This window comes from Dermochelys coriacea, chromosome 7 (genome assembly GCF_009764565.3).
Source record: "Dermochelys coriacea isolate rDerCor1 chromosome 7, rDerCor1.pri.v4, whole genome shotgun sequence".
Taxonomy (NCBI): Eukaryota; Metazoa; Chordata; order Testudines; family Dermochelyidae; genus Dermochelys; species Dermochelys coriacea.
In genome coordinates, this window is record NC_050074.1 from 28,523,784 (window position 1) to 28,542,178 (window position 18,395).

The 18,395-nt window shown below is 39.0% G+C and overlaps 1 protein-coding gene across 1 annotated transcript in view; it reads right to left on the bottom strand.

The window, feature by feature from the left end:
- The window catches only part of CACNA1D (calcium voltage-gated channel subunit alpha1 D), a 344,531-nt gene that overhangs the window by 162,013 nt on the left and 164,123 nt on the right, over positions 1–18,395 (bottom strand). The window contains 1 exon segment of the mRNA XM_043518866.1: positions 5,977–6,146. Within this exon segment, the coding sequence (XP_043374801.1) occupies positions 5,977–6,146 (170 nt within the window).

Below are 18,395 nucleotides of genomic sequence, written 5' to 3' on the forward strand. Positions count from 1 at the left end.
TTGAGTATTTTATCCACAGTTTAATTTTGCAGTGATTGCAGGACTGAGTCCCTTATTTCTGCATGTGCGGAGATCTGACAAACGTGTGTGACCATGAACATTCCATGTGGAAAAGGGGCATGAATGGAGCTAGCAGGTCTACATTTTATGCTAAAGAATCCTTTCCGGAAATTAGTAATTTGTACGAGTATATTCAGAAGGTGACCAAATTTATCTCACAAGTCTTTACAGACCTTTTCTGCAAACTCATTATTCTGGTGCTTGTCATTTAAACTTTACTAAGCTCCCAAACCAGAAATTCAACTTCATAATGCAGACAAGAGGGCTCCTTCGTTCACCGTTCACCGAAGAGATCTGCTGAATATCTACATAGAGATCTTGCCTCCTTTTATGCATACCTTCACAGGTAATCTGAAATGCAGCAGAGCACCTTCAGATAATCTTTGAGTGTCAAATGGAAGGAAGTGAGGCCACTTTGCAGCCCTTACACCTTCTTCACACATTGTCACAGATCATGCACAAAATTATATTCAGCTCTACTTTTTTAAACACATTTACACAAATAGGCTAAGAGATTGCCTATTCAGTGGAAATTTCCATTCAGTATACATAAGTGGGCTTGCTTAGTGCCAATATGACACTGGCATATTATTAGTTTATTGTATAACAAAAACCAGTGCACTTTTGCACAGCAAATTATAAAACTTTTATGACTCAAGTCAAATCAAAACTCATTTTCACTTAGTATCCTAAAGGGCACAACTACAACCCAGAGACCTTACAGATGCTTTGCTTGTTTTGTGAAACAATGTGAAATAGACTTAAAGCCTGTGTCTCTACCCACAGGAGGATCACCCATATCTCAGCTGCACATGAGGATCTAACCCATAGGTGCTTTCATGGTCCTAATTTTTGTTCATTGTTTTCAATTTTCTTCTGCTTTATATCAAAGCAGATGGCATCCCTGCAGGCCAAGGTGAAAGTAGGGGGAAAGTATGGGTACAATTTTCAAAAGTGCCTAAGTGACTTAGTTTCAGAGTAGCAGCCATGTTAGTCTGTATCTACAAAAAGAAAAGGAGTACTTGTGGCACCTTAGAGACTAACAAATTTATTTGAGCATAAGCTACAGCTCACTTCATCGGATGCATGCCATAGGACTTAGTGACTTAGGAGTTTTAGTGCTATTAACAAACACAGCTTTAGCAATAACGATCCTAAGTCCTATTGACTTTCAATGAGATTTAGGCTCCTACGTGCCTACGTCACTTTTGAAACTGGGACTTAAGGCTTGTCAACACAAGTTTTGTACTGATTTAGCTATAATCGGCATCTAAACACTGGCAAATTTTTAAACTGATAGAGTTAAAATGATATGAAAACTGTGTAGGCACCTAAGTCACTTAAGAGCTTTTGAAAATTGTACCCACTGTCTAGAATCTGGCATCCTTAACTCCCAAACAAGCTCAGCTAGTAGCTAAAATACATGGACTTTTTTATTTACTTTGCAGGCACTCGGGGAACGATCTTTGGTGGTGCTAGAGCTCCACTAGGAACAGCTGAAGAAACATGAAGGGGAAAAGTGGCTTTAAGCTACCTTTGCACTCCCTGATTTCTAGGGTTGCTGAAGGGCAATTTTGGGGTTCCTCTAAATTACATCTGACTGCAAAGTCCCACTACAGCTTGGGAAATCTTCAGCTGGCCAGATCTGCCAGCTATCTGGCTGCTTTGCACAGCTTGAACAGTACAAAACAGCCAGAGGAGGAACTGAAGCTCTGTCCCTAAGTGTCTAAAAGCTGAAGGCATCCAAAGGAGGGAGACATTATCAGATCAAAGACAATGCAGTACCAATGGAGTTCTGATAAATACATTAGGGTCCAGATTTTCAAAGAACTCTCACTGAAGTCAACAGGAATAATGAGAGTGCTGTGGTGATTAGTTAGTTCATTTGTATAGGGCTTTGAAAATGTAACCTGCTAAGTGTTCAGCAGCAGAGTTGTATTGTATTGGTTGAAGTGACTCTCCTCTGTTATTCCTCATATATTTCTCATGTTATCAGTTTCATTTTGACACAGTATAAATAACCGTCTTTGCCCCTGCAAGGCTGCCCATGGTCTGAATATCAATGTCAAGGTTTTCCCCAAAAATGTGTTTTAATTTCTTTCCTCTACAAATTCCCTGCCCTGAAAGTATCTTCTGACAATTAACATAGCCTAAAATAACATAATCATTAACAATGTACAGACAAAGGCTGCCCCATTCCTTCCACAGCTAAGTAAAGACATGGTTCTGCTGTATGGGGGAACCTAACCCACAGGGAAGCCATTCCCAGATCTCCACAGCCTGTTGCAAGCCACTGAGCACTGCTCTGGGGCAGCTCTCTCTAGGGCAGTGCATGGATAGGTCTGAGATTAGGACAGGTTGCAGAAGGGATGGGATCTGGCCACTACTTCTCCATATTGCATGGGTTTCCTGGCCAATAACCCCATTAGTGGCTGCATGGATGTACAGCACTCTGCCATTGAGTTGGGCAAGAAGATTGTGACCCTGTATAGGTCCCGTGCACATGGTGTTTTCTCAGGATTTGTTCAGTGACCACCATGACGTTGCACTCCATATTTTTATAAAAATATGTTTATAAGTGTGGATATGATGTAACTGGAATATGCTTTATGCAAAAGATCTCTTGTAAGGTATCATTACAAAGCTTATAATCTTCTGAGTGTGGTCATGTATGAATGTATCGTTCTTGTATCTGAAACTAGGAATATGAAATATAACTCTGAGGTCCTATTGTAATTATGCAAAGTGTGGGCCATTAATGGTGGTTTGGAATCTTGATGGCTCCCATTAACTAGGACAATTGGTTGTAGATGGCTCTGTTTACTTGTAAGCCTTCTTGTATACTGTGTGCCAGCGAGTGGGTAATGAAGTCTCACAAGACATGTGAACATGTCACATGATACTGGAATCCATCTTTAACCTGATGCTTTCCCATTTAGAAGGAGGGGGGAACCCAGAGAGACACAAAGAATTCCCACCTTGTGCCAAAGCTATAAAATGGGGTGGAACAGAACAAAGGGGTCCCAGCCATGTGAAATCCTCTGCTTTTCACCTAAGATGCCTGCGGGAACTAACAAGAACTGTACCGGGGAAAGGATTGGGCCCAGACTAAGAAGGAGTCTAATCTGTGAAAGAAGCTTACTGAAACATCTCTGAGGGTGAGATTTACCTGTATTCAGTTTCTTAATGTATTAGGCTTAGATTGCGTGTTTTGGCTTTATTTTACTTGGTGACTTACTTTGTTCTGTTTGTTATTACACCAGACCCTCGCTAGAATGCAGGATTTGGGATCCATGTGCAGTACCACATTAACGTGGGGACCGCATTAAAATGGATTCCAATTAAAGTAATTAAATTTGGGATCCATGGTCACGACCGCGTTATAAATGAATTTGCTCTATATAGATGCGTGTTCTATCGAGAGTCCGGTATACTTGGAACCACTTAAATCCAACTTTTTATTCTTAATAAAATAATTTTTGTTTATTATTGAACCCAGAGTAAGTGATTAGTACCTGGGGGAGCAAACAGCTGTGCATCTCTCTCTATCAGTGTTATAGAGGGTGGACAATTTATGAGTTTATCCTGTATAAGCTTTATACAGAGTAAGACGGATTTATTTGGGGTTTGGATCCCATTGGGAACTGAGTGCCTGGGTGCTGGAGGCAGGAGCACTTCTTAAGCTGTTTTCAGTTAAGTCTGCAGCTTTAGGAGGGTGGTCCAGACCCTGGGTCTGTGTTTGCTGCAGGCTAGTATGTCTGGCTCAACAAGGCCCAAACTGGCAGAGAAAATGGAGGCTGGAGGCCCAAACTGGCAGAGAAAACAGGCTCAGAGGTAGTCTCAGCACATCAGGTGACAGTCCCAAGGGAGTCTCTGTGTCCGAACCCCTCACAGCCACCATGTGCACACCACCTGTACTCTCTAAAACATACAAACTTCTTTTATATCTTAGTCTTTTATACTGACACCCATTAAGCCAGTATATGAGTGCTTTCCACAAAAGATCAATAGCAATAGCAATGCCTAGTGAACTCCAGACTGTCTCTGCCTCTTCTACCTTTCAAGGATTAAAACTCTGCATGGGCTATCTTTTATACATACACATTACCCCTTTTAGGTAACAAGACCAGCCCAAGCTTGCCTCCCACTCTCCCATAGTATCAAGGATAAAACTCTGTTTCCTCTAAGACAGTAACATGGGTTCAGACTTTATTGGCACTGTGAACCAAAAAGTCTAAAATTCTGGAGTCTGGAACTCTGGGGACAGGAGTTAGCCTAAATATTATTTTTATGTGGCAATAAGTTCCAAAAACAAAAAAATGATTTCAATAATTTTCAGGAACACACCATGCAATATTTACTAGTTGTGACAAACGTTATGCCTGGAAATCATTTCTAGCTACAACGCTGATTTGCAAATCAATGAAGTATTACACTGATGTTCAAAAGCTAAGACATTATTGAAATATTTTAAACATATGATAACAAATATGTTTAAAAGAATGCAGTTTTTCATAATTAAATAACAATACTATAATAGCAATATCAATAACAATGAATATGTATTAATGTGATAAGGAATACTGTTCAGTTTCTGTCTATGAAAAAGTACACTGAATAGTATCTTGCTGGGTAAATAGCTCCCACTGGTTCCAGTAGAACTATCTGAGGAGTACTACTCAACATAAATAAGGGTGTCAAAATCTGGCCCTCAACCTCCAAGGGTAACTGCATTTCGTTATGAAACCCCATAACAAAAATATTCTAATTCCACATGATCACTCATCCACAGAATCATATATTTCATATTAAGACTTTAACCACTACTTTGCAAATAAAGTAGAAAGTATAAAAACCTTTCCATTAGAGGTATATTTGAAATTTCTGAGTTACACAGACTCCAGCTAACAACTACAAACCATGTACAATTGTTGCAAAATGATAAAATTAACATCTTCATTGTAGACATTTTTGCTAAGACTTTTTGGTGTAGAAGCATTTGAAGACTGTCATGATATAAATCTGACTGTGTTAAAACATTCATCGTTACCATTGTCATTAGTGCAGTACTTTATAACAGGTGAACTATATAAAGTAAGCAACAGTGATCTTTTTTTAATGTTGACTAAAAGTCCATAAAGATTTCAAGTATTTCACCTCAAGTAAACAATCCTCATAAAAAGGGAGTGTTTAGGGCTTGTCTACATAGCACATTACTACACAGCAAATTGGTGCACTGTGGAGTCACACCCTGGCTTGCTGTACAGTAACCCACTGCCTAGACCTAGCCTTAACTGCTAGACAGGAGGGGATGTCTGAGGTGAAATTTCTTTCCTCACAGAATTAGTGGAAACCATCTTTTTTAACACAATAGAAGGCTTTAACATTTAATCTTTAGGTTTTTCTCAATGTCTCCTATTTCTTGGCCTTTGAATGTGGAGTTAAGAATGTACTTTTTTCTGAGCCATTTTCTGCTAACTCTAATACACACAGCCACTGACAATCATATATCCCTTTTGTCTATGCCAGCAAGAGTCTAGATTTGAAATGTCATTGAGTTGCATGCAATTTGTATAGCCACTATTACTTTAGAAACCAAAAATAAAATAGAAAACCTTTATAAAACAATGCTTTTCAAACCTTGATAGTGGGTATCAAAATAGAGTGTGGATCATGGTTTGTACAGGAGTAAAGCAGGGCAAAATCTGGAGATATGTTTCCAGTCCATTTTTTATGGCAGTAGGTAACTGAATATTGTATTAATAAAGATGTGGATGCTCAACTAATGCATATTTTTACACAACACAAAATTAGTATAGTAATATTTGATATGTTATATCCTCTCCCTTATTTTAACTCTTCTCCAAGCCGTCCAATTGTCTATCAGTGGGAGTATAAAGTGTAAAGAATACATACTGTTCCGTTTGCCTTCTTCATCACCCTCCTCCTCATTCTCAGGGTCAATGTCTTCTGCCTGTGTAATCCAATCTAAATATCCCTTCAGATCCTCTTCAAGCTGCTGCTTTTCACGCAGCTTCTGAAAGTCCCCTCGGGCTTTGGCTTTTTCTCTTTCCTTGGAAAATTCCCTATTGAATTCACATAAAACAGAACAAATATTGATTATAAGGCTGCATGGCATTTTTGACCAGGAATCTACATTGAAGAATAGATATTAACACAGCAAAAGAACTAAAGATACTATACAGAAGATTTGAAAGATTCATTCAAAGCAAGACTGTGGTGCTAAAAGTTCATGACAAATTTCTTTCAAGCTACACTTTTCATAACTGGTAATAAATACAGTTTATAAAAATCAAGAATTCTATGTATCAAAGAGTACAGTTTCTATTATTTTGGCCTCTACACTCTTTGAAGCCCCAACTATTGTGAAGTTTAAGTCTAATTAAAAAAATTAAACATTATTCTGTCTGGCTCCACCACAATTTATACTCCCAGTTTTAGCAGTATACTCTCCAACTGAACTGAGGGTACTTGGAGAGAGTGCTGCTTCCAACATAAAAAGTAGATGTTGGTTTAGAGTTGCCCTCACCTCTGTTAACTCTGAGTTAGGTGCTTTGCTAAAACTATTTATGTCAGTACACGTCCTGACTATGCTTCACAGACAAAGGATCTCCCTTAGGTGGTCTTACTTTCCATTAGGTCAAGTAGAGAGGTTGCTCAAGATTTTGAACCTTTTTCCCCTTTATTCTCTGTGAGAAGGCCTCCCAAATCCTGTTACTCATAAATCAGGATTATGCCCTTTTGACTGGTTGTCTATTTGTTAGGAAATATCTATCCAGTTCAGCCTTTTGTGATTCCGTTCATCCCTTGTGCCACTGCTTATCATGAGATTCTCTTCAAATGGTGTATGGCTCATACTCTGCCTTTACTTTTATTAGGGTGTTACCACACAATGACTTCCAAGTGAAGTACTTTCTTGCAACATGTACTTTGACACATGATCCACACAGGTTTTTGAGACACATCATGCAATATCATCATTGTGAGCTACAGGTCTTCCTTTGCTAGAGTGTTCAAACATTTTCTAAGGTGCTTAAGTACCAACAGATATGATACTTGTGTATAAGAACCATAGGTTGGAAATGGGTCAAAAGTGATAGTACTGTCACTATAGGACTTCTTGCAAAAGATCTGAAGGGTCCTCATCTTAAACCTATCATTGGACCTAATTTTATCCACAGATAGGCTGGCAACTCTTCCATTGGATTCAATAGGAGTTTTGCCCTTCTACCAGGGGAAGGAATTGGTTCCATTATTTGGAAAGTGAAGCATACTCTATTGGAAAATTTCCAGCCAGTTTGTGACAGGGCACAAAAGAAGTTTAACAAAGAGGTATTAAAATAGGAAGCTCCGAAATAACATGGGCTAGATTGTGCCTGTTCAGCTGGCCCACATTTATATGGGTGATTATTACTAAAGAAAACGCCCATTGTTCAGGTTTCACTTTAAGGAAATGACATTACAGCTTGGGGAACGACTATCTGAATTTTTAATTCAATCGTTTACAAAAATATTACAATTGCTAGGTATTAGAAACTAAATAAAAAGGTTTATATCAAATGTAGGTATGTAGACCAGATATGTGTAGTTCAACTCCATTTCTAATCTAATTTATAAAATCTAATAGTGATCAATACATTGCACAGGAAATGACAGAACAGACACCACAAGCAAATGAACATTGCAAAAGAAACGCTAGCCCAGAATAATCCCACACTGGCCAATTTTTAATGTCCTTCTATTAACGTTTTTGTGTTATTTGGACTTTCTCTACAGTTGGACTGGCTACAGTTACAGAGAGTGAGGGCAGGCACTATGCAAACTTCCTTACAAAGCTATGCTACTGCATTTCAATGTTCCCATTATGCTAGTTTTGACAGCTCTAAATAAATCTTGGGATTATGTTATTTAGTAATTTTATTATATGGACAAATGTCTATTGACAATGACAAGTAGACAAGTAAGCTCATTTTCATTTTTGTTCAAAACTGGGATTTGAACCCAAGCCGATGTATTAATACATGGAGGGCCATGTCCTCAGGTCCCAACTCAGTCATTGCTCAGACAAAACTTTCATGGATTTCATTCAGAGCAAGGACTTCATAACTGATCTTGCTGCCACTTATAATCCATAGAGAAGGAACATGCAATAGAGAAATATATAATATTAGCTAGCTGATTAACTATTTGTGCCTGCCTATCGTTTAGCTAAATACTAATATTTCCATCCACAGTTCTTGCAGGAGACGAAAGGCAGGCCCAGAATTGTGCTCACAAAATAAGGAGGCTGGATTGAGGCTTTGCTTAAAATCTGGCTTTTCATGTGCAGTTATACTCTGAAAAGTGACTGGGAAATGGCACTGTGGGGTTCCTAGTTTCTTGAATCTATGATTTCCAGGTCAAATTTGCTCAGTTTACAAGCAAAAAGATGTTTTTCCTAACTACCAGCCCTATAAATTTTAACATGGAATCTGAAAGTCAAATTGAGCTCTTTTTGCTCTTGTGCATTATCACAAGTAAGGATTTGGCAGTGGGAAAATACTTAACATTGCTGTTGATGATGAATGTATAGGCCAGAAAAGAGTGCAGTACACTGTCCCAGTGTGGTATTGCTCTGCAGTGCTAAGAGGAATAACAAGTAGCAATTTTTTTTGGTAAGCCTGGAGACATAACTGGGAATACACACAAATAGCAGCAGGAGCAGCTTTAGGGGAGCGTGAAAAGGTTCCTTACATTGTCATAAGGAAGAAGATAAAACATGGCGGATGAATGCATTTATAAACACACACACATTCACATGTATATATCTAAAATCAATCTGGGCATATACCAGCAGTAAATGCTATACCAGTAGCCAGCATTTGCAGGGTCAGGGCCTTGAAAGATAGCATACTTCAAAAGTGGAAGAGCCATTAGTGAATCGAAACATTGCGTTTAACTAGTGCAAATACAAATGGCATCAATGTATCTTCTGCAAATTAGATTCTGCCCTCAGTTACATCACTGTAAATCTAGAGTAACACTGTTGAAGTCAATGAAGTTACTAAGATTTTACACCAATGCAAGTAAGAGAAGAATTTGGCCTTCTGTATTTTTAATAGAATACTAATTTAGATATTGGTGTTGAGATAGATTTATTGAAAGTTAAGAAAATTAATGACTTTCTGGAAAGAAAACTGCAGACTTATGAGATGGGACCAACTCTTGGGCAGTGCACACAGGTTCTTGCACAGTGAACCTATGTCCAGTTTGGCAGGATGGATGGAATGCCTCCCAACCCAGTGGCAGAAAGTGGGACAGCCAGGGAGACACACCCTGTGGTCTCCTTAGGAGAGGAGTTTTGGCCAGTGAATTTGTGTAGCCCTGCGTCTGATGACCCACATTCCTCCATCCACTTTATTACAGAGAGTGCCAACTGGGAGCATGCTCCCTGATCTACAGATAGTGCAGAGTCCCTTTGGGCACAGGGCTGTATTAAGGAATAAGTATGGGCACATACCGAAGGCTTCCGCCCTGGCTATGCCATTGAAATTGCAACTTTCATTCAAAAATAAATTGTTTCTAGACCTCATGGTTGCCAAGAAAACCTTGTAAACATTACCTGAGTGTAAGTAATGCAGACAGCCTGAAACAATAGTTCTGAGAGGTATGAACTGCCCTGTTCATCTTAATAGAGTATTCAGCTCCATTCTCTGAGTCCTCCCCCTGCAGAATCTTCTCGGTTGACTGGAGGCTGAGTTATCCCCCACCCATACAGAACCCAGCCCTCCTGAAGACAAGGCGCTGTAGTCCAGTGAGGGAACTGTACTCCAAAGAGGAGCAGTGGCAAGCCACCACGAGCCCAGCAGATGGATCTTGTGTGGATGGGTGGTCCCTGACACTGCTATTCCAGGGAGAGGCATGATTATGGTGCAGGGGCACAACCTACTTATAACCTTCACTGATTTATTGATAAGAAGAACTGTCAAAGTATCAGCTGCAATTATTTTAATACTGTTTAAAGAATTGTGAGAATATGTAAATAAATCTAAAAAAATAAATAGCAGAGTAGAATCTATTTAGTTTTGTCCCATTTTGAATGATTGTACAATTTATAGTTTGCAGCGTTGTTGTTGCCATGTTGGTCATGAGAGAGACAAGGTAGGTGAGGTAATTGATGGAAGGGACAAGCTTTTGAACTTCACAGGAAGAGGAAGAGCTCTGTGAAGTTCAAAAGCTTGTCCCTTCCACAAACTGAAATTGGTCCAATAAATGATATTACCTCACCTAGCTGTTCTCTCTGTATAATTTACACGTGAAGGAGACCAGTTTATACTGCTCTTATTCACTGTAGCATTCCATGTAAATAAAAGATATTTTCTTGGGATTCACACATGATTCAACTCCAAACTATATATATTTGACCCATTATTTCAAGAGCAATGGCATTAGTATTTGGTTGAACAGTGAGCTCAATAAAACAGCTGTACTTGTAATTGTCATGAAATCTGGAAATGTATATTCAAGCATAACACAAACCATCAGTGGCAGACCCAATGTGGGAAAAGATCCCTTTGAATTTACAACATTTCCATAAAGTCCCTAGACTGTCCATAGTCCCTGGTAAATTCCAGTGTCCACAGACTGGCACACCTTACAGAAGATAGTCTGGATTTATGCTGACCTTTGTGGGAGTGTGAGCTACAGCCGTATTGATAGAGAAAGCAGTGGGAGCCCACAACGAAATAGGAGAATACGACATCCTCACACTCTGAATTTCAACTGTTACACCCTGAAAATTTTTTCATTCCATATCACATATTTCTAAAGGGTATGGATTGTTAATACCACTAGATTTACCAATGCAGGCCCTCCACTGCCAATCCTACATTTTAGTTTGCCAATCGACAAAGTCTACACTGGTGTAAACTTCCTCAGAGATTTTCCCCTTTAGCAAAAAGAAAAGGAGTACTTGTGGATGCATCTGATGAAGTGAGCTGTAGCTCACGAAAGCTTATGCTCAAATAAATTTGTTAGTCTCTAAGGTGCCACAAGTACTCCTTTTCTTTTTGCGAATACAGACTAACACGGCTGCTACTCTGAAATCTTTCCCCTTTAGGTATTTCTTTTTTCTTAAAGGAACTAGTACTTAAGGATATGTCAAGATTTGAAAAGTTCTTCCCCATTAAATTTTTATATAAAACTCAGTGACCAAAGACAGTTTAAGAAGCTTTCATGAGCCCCTCCTTAAAATTAAATGTATTCTCTCAACCGTTTCTCAGTTTGGTACAGTTGTTCATTAAGGGCTGAAATTCAAACACAGGCTGTAATGAGCAATTTTAGTATAAATTTTATTTCTCTTTATTTAGTGTAGGTTTCAGAGTAGCAGCTGTGTTAGTCTGTATCCGCAAAAAGAAAAGGAGTACTTGTGGCACCTAAGGCCACAAGTACTCCTTTTCTTTTTGAGGATACAGACTAACACATCTGCTACTCTGAAACCTGTCATTATGCAGGGCACTGAATTTAGCCGTACGGAGTGGAAATCTATCAACTTCATGAAAAAACTCGTACAGATACAGACAGACATCATCTTCCTTTCCAAATGCAAACAGATGGACATCATACCAAAAGGCCTGAAGGTGAATTTGTTAGTCTCCAAGGTGCCACAAGTACTCCTTTTATTTAGTGTAGGAACTGAATTTCATCAGCCCTCGTCAGAAAATATTTCCCAGTTAATATGATATCACAAGGACAATTGTTGAAGCCCTTATCCTTTTGAAGCTAGTATCTTTTCTTCACATGAAATGACATATTAGGAAATAAATGTGAGTTTTAATCAACTAAGAATTGCAGAATTTAGCCCACATATTTTTAATAAGATACGTGCAATCATAGGTATGGTATTGTCTTGCCAATACTGTATGACATGGAAATACTAGAAAACCTCTTACTTTTAAATATTACATCTAAGTTTGGTGTCAGTATATTATCTTCCTAGAGTTCCATAAAAGTGTTCCATGGACTGCTTTGGGTCTTTTTGCAAAGCAAATATATTAATTGTTTAATTTATTCAAGAATTAAAAAGCTTTTCACATGCAATCACTTCACTTTTGTCTTTCACTTGATATTGCAGAAACTAAATATGGAGGCATTTACTACAGCTCTTCCCAGTTAGGACTTAATTCAACAAAAATTAGATTTGGCATACACAGAACATAATCCTGATTTATTAGATGGTATTTTAATGAAGCTGGAGAACACCAGCACTCACTTTCCATTTACTACTCTCCACCAAGCATCCCGAGAGGAGATACTTTAAAAGGGCATCTCCTTTTACAAAAATGTTTATGAAAAAAAAGCCACTCAGCAGATCTGTCTGAGAATTAAGCGCTTTATTGCAAATGTTAAAAAGTTTAATTGTTTGGGCAGACAGGGTCGTAAGTCCTTTAGAACAGTGGTTCTCAACCAGGGATACATGTACCCCTGGGGGTATGTAAAGGTCTTCCAGGGGGCATATCAACTCACCTAAATATTTGCCTAGTTTTACAACAGGCTACATAAAAAGCACCAGCAAAGTCAGTACAAACTAAAATTTCATACAGACAATGACTTGTTTATACTGCCCTATACACTGAAATGAAAGTACAATATTTATATTCCAATTGATTTATTTTATAATTATATGGTATAAATAAGAAAGTAAGCAATTTTTAAGTAATAGTGTGCTCTGACACTTCTGTATTTTTATGTCTGATTTTGTAAGCAAGTAGTTTTTAAGGGAGGTGAAACTTGGGTTACGAAAGACAAACCAGACTCCTGATAGGGATACAGAGGTCTGGAAAGGTTGAGAGCCACTGCTTTAGAAAATCCTGTTTGCTTCACAGAAGGCTGGTTTTAAGCTCATATGGGATACAGAGGGTACAAAAGGGGCAGTTCTTGTTTCCATGATTTGCCAACTTAGCTGTGGGTCTGCTATCCCAGGAGTGGCATCTCTTGAGAAAATAGATACCCTGGTGTACTGTGGAATCAAGACAAGGGACTTTTGTTGGCTGCTGCTAAGACTTCTTGATTTGCTCAATTAAGTTGTTCAGGTTTGCTTCATAAGAGTGATGGATATATGCAACAAGCTGCTGCTATTGAAAGGATCAAAGTAAAATAAGTCATTTAAAAAATGAAACAATTGGCACGACTGCTACTTCTAGCAGCACTTCACTCAGGGCTGAACCAGCTGTTAACTTTCCCTTTTTATTAAAATAAGTGCACATGGGGAATTAAACACAGTCCTCTACATACATAGTTAGGTTTTTGGGGGGTTTTTTAAACACAGAGTAGAAGTCAGGCATTGGCATGGTGAAGCATGCCTGCAATTTGTCAGTGGGGGAAGTTGCAGCAGCATTTTATCTCCAAGATTATGATGTTTTTCACTTTTATTTAAAAAAACGACTGACCATGTAAGGGAGTATAATTCCCTTCCCGGGTCTCCATTTACGACCATGTGTTAACTTCAATGGAGTTGAACTGAATGCAGAATTTGGCTGTATGATAGGTTTTCTGTCACAGTACAATGGTGAAAAAATCATCCCTTAGACATACACATCTGGCCTTCTCTGAAGTTAATAGAAATCATGTGTGCATGTGTGAAAGTAGAATTTCGCCATATGGGATTAGCTTGTTATCACTATCGTCTTCATAGGTATCCTTCCCCAAATTTGATTGGGCCAAACTCTGCTTTCACACCAGTGTAAACTATAAACTTTGGCAAAGTTACTTCGGGTTACACTAGCATGTATGAGCTCAAACTCTGGCCTATTGCCTGTAAAATCTCAGTTTAAAAATAAAGCTCTTTTAGTGAGCATTTAACAAGCATATGAGTCAACAAACTTCTATTTTTGTTTTAACTCCCACAGTTTAAAAACAGCCAAACTGATTCCTGATTCATATTTTTAAACACAACATGCTCCCAGGCTAAGACTTTATAGGCCAGCATGCCAACATTGCGAGGGATATCTTTTTGCAAGTCTGGCCTAATGAGAAACACTTCTCTTAAAGTCTTAAAATCAAATATGTTTTTCATCAACTTCTCTATTTTCCTTCAAAGTATCTTCTTCCTTCAAAGTAACCTGCCTTTTGATTAGTGACCTATTCTCCACGTAATTCCAATTTCCCCTTCTTCCAAAATACAGTACCTCTGAATGAGGAGACACAGTCTGCCTGTAACGTAACTGTCCATTGATCAAGTTCAACATGATTGTAATTTGTAGCACACACAGGTCCTTAAGTGAGCTGTAGCTCACAAAAGCTTATGCTCAAATAAATTTGTTAGTCTCTAAGGTGCCACAAGCACTTTTTTTTTTTTTAATAATACTCTGTAACCAGAGTAAAGCTTTCTGAAGTCCTGTCTACTCTACAAAAGGCAGCCTTATTATAACTGAGTCAAAGTAGGTTGAGTTCACAGTGCAGATGCGAGATCACTGAGTACAGAATTGCTTACAGATTCCCCTTCAAGAATTCAGTGTATTTAGTGACTGAACTGGTAGCTTTGCTCCTTGCTGAGTGAAAATGGTCTTTTGTCTCTTTGCCAAATGAGGATCTGGAGACTGCCCCCTGATCAGTATATCTATGCAAGTACAGTACCACCTGCAACGAGCAATGCTGGGGCAGAAGCATACAAATTGCAGCAGTGTACATTCATGCTCTGATACTCAGGAGCAATTATTTCATGCCAGGTCTTTCTAAAGAAGCCAAAGGGTTCCTGCTTCTATGCATAAACAGAGGATCTCTCTTTATATTGGGATAGATTTTCTGCTGTGGGGGAGCATTGCTTAGCATAGCAGAGTGGAGGTTGGGGACATGCAGTCTGGGAGCTGGTTACAGCTCTGATTCTCTGCCTGGCTCAGCCCTAACTCAGCGCAGGTTAGACCAACCTTAGAGTCCTTAAAGGACATCTCCTAAATGAGAAGAGCCAGAACACAGCTTTGAGAACCACTGATATAATCTACCCAGCCATCAATGCAGATTCCTCAAATTCCCATTTGTCTGAAGAGAGGACTCACATAATAATGAAATTTTTTGTATTCACATATGTACAATGTGGATGAATTGTACACAGAGAGGGTTTCAGGGAGTAGTAACCAAACCAATCAATGAATTAGCAGACTCAAATCAGACAAAGAATTCAAACTTTAAACAGTACAAATAAATATACGCAAGCACTCACACCCGGTTGCGCATATACCATGAAACAGATAGACAAAATAAACAAACTATAATGTAGACTATATCCTTAATTACTGGGTTTTTATATAAAGTATGGTTACTTGCTCTGTTGCAAGTCTAAAATAACTGTATGCTGGGTCCTGCAGTCTTTATTTATCCTGAACTCCTATTGATCCCAATGGGAGTTGAGCTCAAGTAAGGAGGATTGGGTCCTTTATAAGGAAAACATTATGTACAATATTCACTTACTTTATTTAGTTAATTTAGTCAGTTAAAGTTAGCAATTGAGCAAAATATACAGTACATTCTGGCCATGGCAGTCGTGGTGCAGTTCTGCTGCACAAAGGAGTGCAGCTAGGGGTGACAGACTTGTGCAGGGGTAGTAAACTCCTTGAATGGCATGGAGAAGATGCTGGCTTCTTAGCACACATGACTGAAAGACACCATCAAATTAGGCCTGAATAAAGAGTGGGAGTGGATGAGTCACTACAAAAACTAATTTCCCCCTGCTGATACTCACACCTTCTTGTCAACTGTTTGAAATGGGCCACCCTGACTACATTGGCCTCATTAGCACTACAAAAGTGATTTTTCCTCCCTTGGTATTTACCCCTTCTTGTGAACTGTTGAAAATAGCCCACTTCCACCTTAACTGAATTGGCTCGTTAGCACTGACCCCCCCACTTGGTAAGACAACTCCCATCTTTTCACGTGCTGTGTATTTATACCTACCTACTGTATTTTCCACTCCACGCATCTGACGAAGTGGGTTTTAGCCGACGAAAGTTTATGCCCAAATACATTTGTTAGTTTCTAAGGTGCCATAAGGACTCCTTGTTGTTATGACTGAAAAGTGGAGACCTACGGGTTCTGTGATGGAGTTGTCCTGTTATGTGTGTGAGCAACCTGAAGGCGTGATGCATTTCTCTGAGGAAGGGACCTTTTTGAGTCAGCACTAAACAAAGGCATGATGGATTTATTAGCAGAAGATACATTGTGGAAGGATGCTTTTTATGTGTGTTACTACATCTCTTAATGGGCTCAATCTGCCAATGTAATGAGCACCCTCAAGACCCATAACATTTTTGGAGTTGATAGTGCTAACTACCTTCCAATAAATGATCAGCACTGCACAGGATCAAGCTCTAAGAAACCTGAGCAGATAAGTGAGTCCAAATAAAGCCTGTTGTATTACACCCTGATCCAGCTTCCACTGAAGACAATGGAAACACTTTCACTGATTTTGATGGGAATTGGATTGTAGTTTAGATTGAGGTTGCAGACGGCTAAAACTATTTGATGAGTATTTATTATTGGTACATTTGATCTGCCTGCCCTTTCTTTTACCAAGAATTTATTTCCCCCTCCCTTTATTTTTTTAATATTATGGTGGAGTTAGACTTTTATTTCAGTCAGCCATATGGTCACTCGCACAACAATAAAATAACATAGTTCACTTCATAACCTGCAGAGTTCTAGAGCTGAATACCATTTCCTCTCCTTTCTCATGCATGCTTTGTTTATTTATGTACTTTTTATCTTTTCCTTTTGCTTTTTTTTTTTCTATTAAGCCTTTGCTCTGCCAAGAAAAAGAACACTGTCAAAATCTGTTCATTTTCCTTTAGCCAGGAGACTATGGATGACAGTTCACTGCCACTTTCTATTTTGTGTATCATTATTTAAATGTCCTTTTTTATGTTTTTTCCATGTGTACTGTAGATAAGGGTTCTTAGGTGTACATGCTTATCTTGGCTAGCATATTTTACATTACATTAACTGATTATCAATGCAAGTGAGATTAGCATGTATGAGTGCTTTGCTCTTAGTTCCTAGAATTATTTTACACATATATTACTGCATTGCAAATAGAGTCATAGTAATGAGATGCAAAAAAATATTTAAACTATTTTAGTAACCTGCAAGACTTTCATGTAGGAGGATATATATAAGGACATGTCAAAGCATATGCTTTGGTGTTCTTAAGTAAGGAAATAAATGCAACTTACAGAGATTTATTAATGTGTTTGAAAGATCTTCTTATTTGTTCCCATGGCTACCCAAAGAAGTACTAATGCCTTCAGCAAAAAATGCCTTCAGCAGAATACAACCTCCAATGATAAGGACTGTCTTGAGGAATAAATTATCATGCATCATTAAAAGCTGTGCCTCTTGATAAATAAATAATGAAGTTTTGTCATTTATTATTTTCTTTGTTCATAGAAAAACAGTTGCGTGTATTGAATTAGTGAGATATTATTTTTACTTGAAAAGGTATCTGAAAGGTACATGTATGTTTATGCATTTCCCCTCCACACTCTGTTTTTGGATAATGTATCTAATATTCTATTTTATTTTAAGTTGTAATGCAGGTCAATACAAACAAGACCCACTATCAATTTCTGTGCCTTGTACTTTATGGGATTTATGAGCTCAGAGTGCATGGGCCCCACCTTGTGAGGTGCTGAGCACCTCTCTGGAGACCTTCAGTATCTCTCAGAATTGGATCTTGAAGGCCAGCTCCTCAGCTGTGATAGGACTACTCTGTGCTGCTCCATCAGTGTAAAGCTGCCCTAAAATGGCCTTGCCTAGTCCACCTGCCTACGGAGATCATTGAATGGATCAGAGCAACTGTAGTGCCTGCTACCTCACACCCACCTCCCTGCGTCTGGCCCTGTGGACACACCTAGCAAAAGAAAGCATGACCACAGATCCTGATACAATAGCGAATTCTGGGTACCGTCAGGCCCTAGAGGTTATGCAAGGGGGTCCAAGACAGATCATACTAGGATAAGGGCATGGGCTTCAGAGCACCATTTAAAGTTTTTGTGGAGCACAGATTTGTCCCCTCTCCCCGAACTGATCTCCTCTTCCCTGCTTAGGCATCCCTCCACTCCCCTACAACAGTCTGACCCCCGCCCCACCCTCTCCAAATATGAGTGAATGGCACTGCAACCAGGCACATGAGGTCTCAGCACCACTCTCGTTTAGCCCAATCAAAAAGTGGTCAGCCCCTGGCCTGAGTAGCTCCCCTGGCTCCACGGCTATGATAAGGGGAATGCAAAGGTGGGTAAAGACCAGCTTTGTAGCAGCTAAGCCCTCCTCGGTTTCAGGTAAGCATC